Here is a 4,668-nt window from a genome sequence, read left to right as displayed (position 1 = left end):
TCTACCACTAGTTACATTGGAGAGAATTCATGAACGAGATGATAACATTCTAATCATCATGTTTGTTTCTTATAAGTTCTTCCAAAAGCATTTTGAGATATGCAAGCTCATTACCAAAGTTACATTGATCAAATTCAGAGTTGTTAAAATTAGGGTTGATGATAGGGCTAGGATCTATATCCCCCCCCCTTTACCAATGTTCTCCAGGTGACATCGACATGAATCTCTCACTCACGAGCTATCTTGTATTTCACTAGAAAAAAAAAGAAGAAGAATTTAATGCAATAATGTTATAGACAGGCTAAAATAACATGATATTTTATATTAAACAGAACAACGAGTCAGATAATAACAACAAAAACCCACTTAGACTTGCATTATCATGAGGTAGGACCTTGTCCCAAAATAAATTGTCTAAATTAATAGTCACAGATTGAAAACAAAAAGTTATAGAATAATAGCTAATAATAACACAAAATAGTGAAACTGGAGCATAGAAGCATTCCACCTTAGTTCCTTATTGAATTTAGAAATAACAGAATAACATATCATCATATTTTCCAAATAAGCAAAATTTAATTTCCATGGATGAAATTTACCTATATGCCTCTTTTTAATTCATTGGCTAAACCTTATGTCAATGTAGATCGCCTTTGATTTAGCCAGTTCTCTACTTCAGGTGTAAAATTTTATTTTCCCAATATTTTCACATACAAAAAATATTTAAGTATTTGTCTATTTCCATTTCTGGTTAACGTAATAATTTATTCAGTAAATCCACACATAATTAATAGATCATTTCAATGCTTAATAACACTTTAACACTTTGTAGAATGATTATTTATTTTTAACAAATCGATAGATATTATAAAATAGTATTTTGGCATTTATTTAGCGAATGCATGCATAAATATTGCTCCTGTGAAAAACAATATGTTCATATAACCTTTGTTCCTTTTTCTTTTACACTTTTGTATACATTACCCATCTGCACATACCAATTTTTTGGCATGTGGATTACTGAATATTAGAAACTTAACTAAGGCTAATAATGAAATGGTTGTGTCAACTCGCTCGCTGGGAAATCTAGGGCCCGAGCTCTGCAACCTGTGAAGCCCGCACTCTGCGGGAGCCGAGCCTCTGTGAGCAGCCGCTCACCACGCGTTATAAGCCTGCATAGGAGACCACTAAAAATCCTGTCTAGAGCCTGTGAGGGTAATCACGGAGGGTCCGTCTTGGTGCTCGTGAGGGTTCGCCGAGGGTCCTGCTCCCGGCTGCGGCTGCCCTGGCTGGAACTTTTGGCTCACCATGGAGGAGCCTCCTCTTTCTCCTCCTCCTCCCTCTGCAGCAGAGGCCTTCAAAACCCTTCTAGCCTCCCTGCCTAAGAAGAAATGCACGGAAGCAGCGAAGTTTGTGAAAAGGCTGGAAGATATCCCAGAGATCGCTCTCCCGCCGGAAGGGCCGATCCAAGTAGCTCTCTCTCTGGTAGATCGGGCTCTGGTAGGTCAGTTTACAGGACTCTGGCCTTCCCCGAAGACAACCGAGAACTGGGTTGCCAGGAACTGGGCACCTCTGATCCAAAATAAGGTAACCTCTTACTTCCTCGGGAGAGGCTACTTCTTGTTTGAATTTTCTACAAAAGAAGACAAAGACCTAATTTTCAGGAATGGCCCCTACTTCATGGGCCCCCAAGGGCTGTACTTAAACAAATGGACACCAGACTTCGATCCAGCAGTGGACGTGCCCACAGCGGTCCCGGTGTGGGTGAGACTCCCCAACCTACCAGTTCACTGCTGGAACTGGGATTCTTTGAAGCATATTGGCAACACCCTTGGAAAATTCATAGACAAGGCTAATAGCAAGGATCAATATGACTGTGCCAAAATCTGTGTAGAGGTAGATCTGGAGGTAGGACTGCTGAAAGCCATCAAAATAGTGGTTGGTCCCTGGACTCATATACAGAAACTGGACTATGAGCAACTGCCATTCAAATGCCGGAAGTGCCATGTCTATGGGCATTTTACCAGGGACTGTCCGTCCAAAGGGATGGAAGAAAAAGGAAAGGAATATGGATGGAATCAGGCAAAGCGATCCAAAACCTCTCACAGGAAGAACAAAAATGGCAGTACCAAAATCCCTTAAGAGGGCATTGCTCAAAAATCAGCCAGGGAAAGCCAAGGACATAAATTTGATATCCTTGGATCTAAAACCATGATCACACAGGATACAGAAGTACCAAAAGAGATCTCTGCCCATAAAGCTTCCCCCTCCATCAAAAGTATACCAGAGAGAACCAAAGAGAAAGCTTCAAAAGAAGAGGAGGAAACCCAAGAATCCGAAGATTCAGAGGAAGAAGGGGAAATCAGGGAATCCCAGTCCTCTCCCAAAAGATCTACACTAGGGGCAAATCTGCGAAAGATAAAAGAGAACAAGAAACCTACAAGGACAAATTCCAGGGCAGCCAGCCAACACTAGAGAAGCTCCTAGCTAAAACCCCGAAGGCGACTAGGATTCAATCACAGGGCTCTAAGGGAGCCCTCCAAGGCAAAAATAAATAATGAAGATAGTCTCCTGGAATTGTAGGGGGATGGGTACCTCAGCTAAGGAAGAAGAAATGCATAGCTTAATAAGATTGGAATCCCTAGATATCCTCCTCATCCAGGAGACCAAGTTGGAGGACTCAGCCTTCCTCCAAGCAAGCAAAAAATTTTGGAAAAAAATGGAGCGCATGCAATGTATGCCCATGGAGCGTCAGGAGGACTTGGGGTGCTCTGGAACTCAAACAAGTTTTCACTAATCTCTGAGTCCCTAAATACCCATTGGATTTTCTTAAAGTTGCAGCATTTAGAAACAAAGGAGATTATTTGTATATTCAATGTGTATGCTCCTAACAATGCAGGTGAGAAAAAGAACTGTTGGGACTCCATCAAAAGTCTAGTAGATCTATAGAACTTGGAAAATATTATAATTGCTGGAGATCTAAATCTCACACTCCGAGCCTCAGAAAAAAGAGGAGGCGGCATATTCAAGGATTCGACAAGAGAATGGGCCAAAGATCTCATGCAAGAATGGGACCTGCAAGATATAAAACCAATCACAGGCACATTCACTTGGTCAAACAAGAGAGTAGGGCCAGGACACATAGCAGCAAGACTTGACCGATTTCTTATTCAAACCTCCTTCCTTCTCTTCGGGCTGGAGGCTAGAATGCGCATTCTCCAAAGAAGTGTCTCAGATCATAAGCCTATCAGTCTAGAACTGATTCCTTCTAAGGATCTAGGGCCTATACCTTTCAGGTTTAGCTCCCTATGGACCAAAGAGACAGATTTCTTGCAAAAGATTAGAGAGTGCTGGAAAGAGCCGGTCAAGGGATCTCCATTCTTTGTATGGGAGGAAAAACTTCGCAGGGTTAAAAAGATGTTGAAGGGCTGGGTAAAGACCTTGCCTAATCCTGCAATGGACAGGAAAAAAATTCAAAAAGATCTGGAAATTCAGCACCTTCATCTGGAAGTTGCCGAAATCACCAAAGAAGAGCTAGATAAGGAATACCAGCTGCAACAAAAATTCCATAGGGCATGCCTGGCAGAAGAGGAATTTTGGAGGCTCAAGTCAAGGAGTCTATGGCTCAAGGCTGGAGACTGTAATTCCTCCTTTTTTCATAAGCAGGCCCAAGCTAGAAAATGTCGTAACAGTATTTCAGAAATTAAAAATGAGGATAGCACCTTAAAAGACTTTGTCAGCATCAAGAAGGCTGCATCAAATCACTTTGAAAAAATGTATTCTGAAGTCGTGGGGACCATCCAGAACGCCAAAATGTTAGACGATGTCCCCAAGCTCATCACTACAAAAATGAATCAAATTCTCGAAAATAAAATTTCTACAATTGAAGTCAAAGATGCGCTCTTTGCAATGGAACCCGACAAAGCTCCGGGTCCTGATGGATTCACACCCAGGTTTCTTCAAACATGCTAGCAGATAGTGGAGAAGGATTTTATGAAAATGATTCAAAAATCCCAAGAATGCCAGAAAATTGGGGGCTGCACAAACTCAACTTTCCTCGCCCTTATTCCCAAAGAAAAAGGGGCTAACTCCTTTAATAGATTCCATCCAATATCCTTATGCAACATTGGATACAAAGTGATCACTAAAGTTATAGCAAACATATTGAAGAAAATCCTCCCTAAAGTCATCCTGGAGAACCAAGGCGGCTTTATACAAGGCAGGTAGTAGGTAGACAATTTCATCTTGGTCCAAGAGGTGATCCACTCGAGTCAGCGCCGAAAATAACAAGTTATGGTTATTAAACTCGATCTAGGTAATGCATTTGATTGTGTTAGACATAAATTTCTATTTGATGTAATGCACAAACTGGTATTTGGACAAAATTTCATCAAATGGATCAAAGCTTGTATCTCCGAACCTTGGATTGCTCCTCTTGTGAATGGCAGGGCTGCAGATTTCTTTAAAGCATCTAGAGGGCTGAGGCAGGGGTGCCCCCTATCACCTCTCCTCTTTGTGTTGCAGGCCTCTGCCCTTAGTTTTCACTTAAACAAGAAACAACAAGACCAAGAGATAGCTGGATTATGCATAGCAAGAGGGACCAAAAGCATCAATCATGCACTCTTTGCAGACGATACTCTGCTCCTTGGGGCTGCTTCTCAACTGATG

At 41.6% G+C, this 4,668-nt stretch overlaps 2 protein-coding genes across 2 annotated transcripts; both read left to right on the top strand.

Annotated features, from left to right (window-relative positions):
• The first annotated feature begins 1,680 nt into the window (after positions 1–1,680).
• Positions 1,681–2,142, top strand: LOC149208532 (uncharacterized). The gene has a single exon (XM_089398371.1). It carries the CDS (start codon positions 1,681–1,683, stop codon positions 2,140–2,142), a length of 462 nt encoding a protein of 153 aa, XP_089254497.1.
• Positions 2,143–3,207: 1,065 nt separating this feature from the next.
• On the top strand, positions 3,208–3,972 carry LOC149208531 (uncharacterized). The gene has a single exon (XM_089398370.1). It carries the CDS (start codon positions 3,208–3,210, stop codon positions 3,970–3,972), a length of 765 nt encoding a protein of 254 aa, XP_089254496.1.
• Positions 3,973–4,668: the final 696 nt, after the last annotated feature.

Source organism: Pinus tabuliformis, chromosome 1_2 (assembly GCF_031772625.1).
Source record: "Pinus tabuliformis cultivar Carrire ecotype Pingquan chromosome 1_2, CPIR1, whole genome shotgun sequence".
Lineage (NCBI taxonomy): Eukaryota > Viridiplantae > Streptophyta > Pinopsida > Pinales > Pinaceae > Pinus > Pinus tabuliformis.
Note: the sequence above shows the minus strand (reverse complement) of the source record. Positions and strands in the feature narration are given on the sequence as shown.

What these genes read in the sequence shown, in the direction of transcription:
- LOC149208531 (XM_089398370.1), top strand. Translation starts at nt 3,208, where the DNA reads ATGCGCATTCTCCAAAGAAGTGTCTCAGATCATAAGCCTATCAGTCTA.
- LOC149208532 (XM_089398371.1), top strand. Translation starts at nt 1,681, where the DNA reads ATGGGCCCCCAAGGGCTGTACTTAAACAAATGGACACCAGACTTCGAT.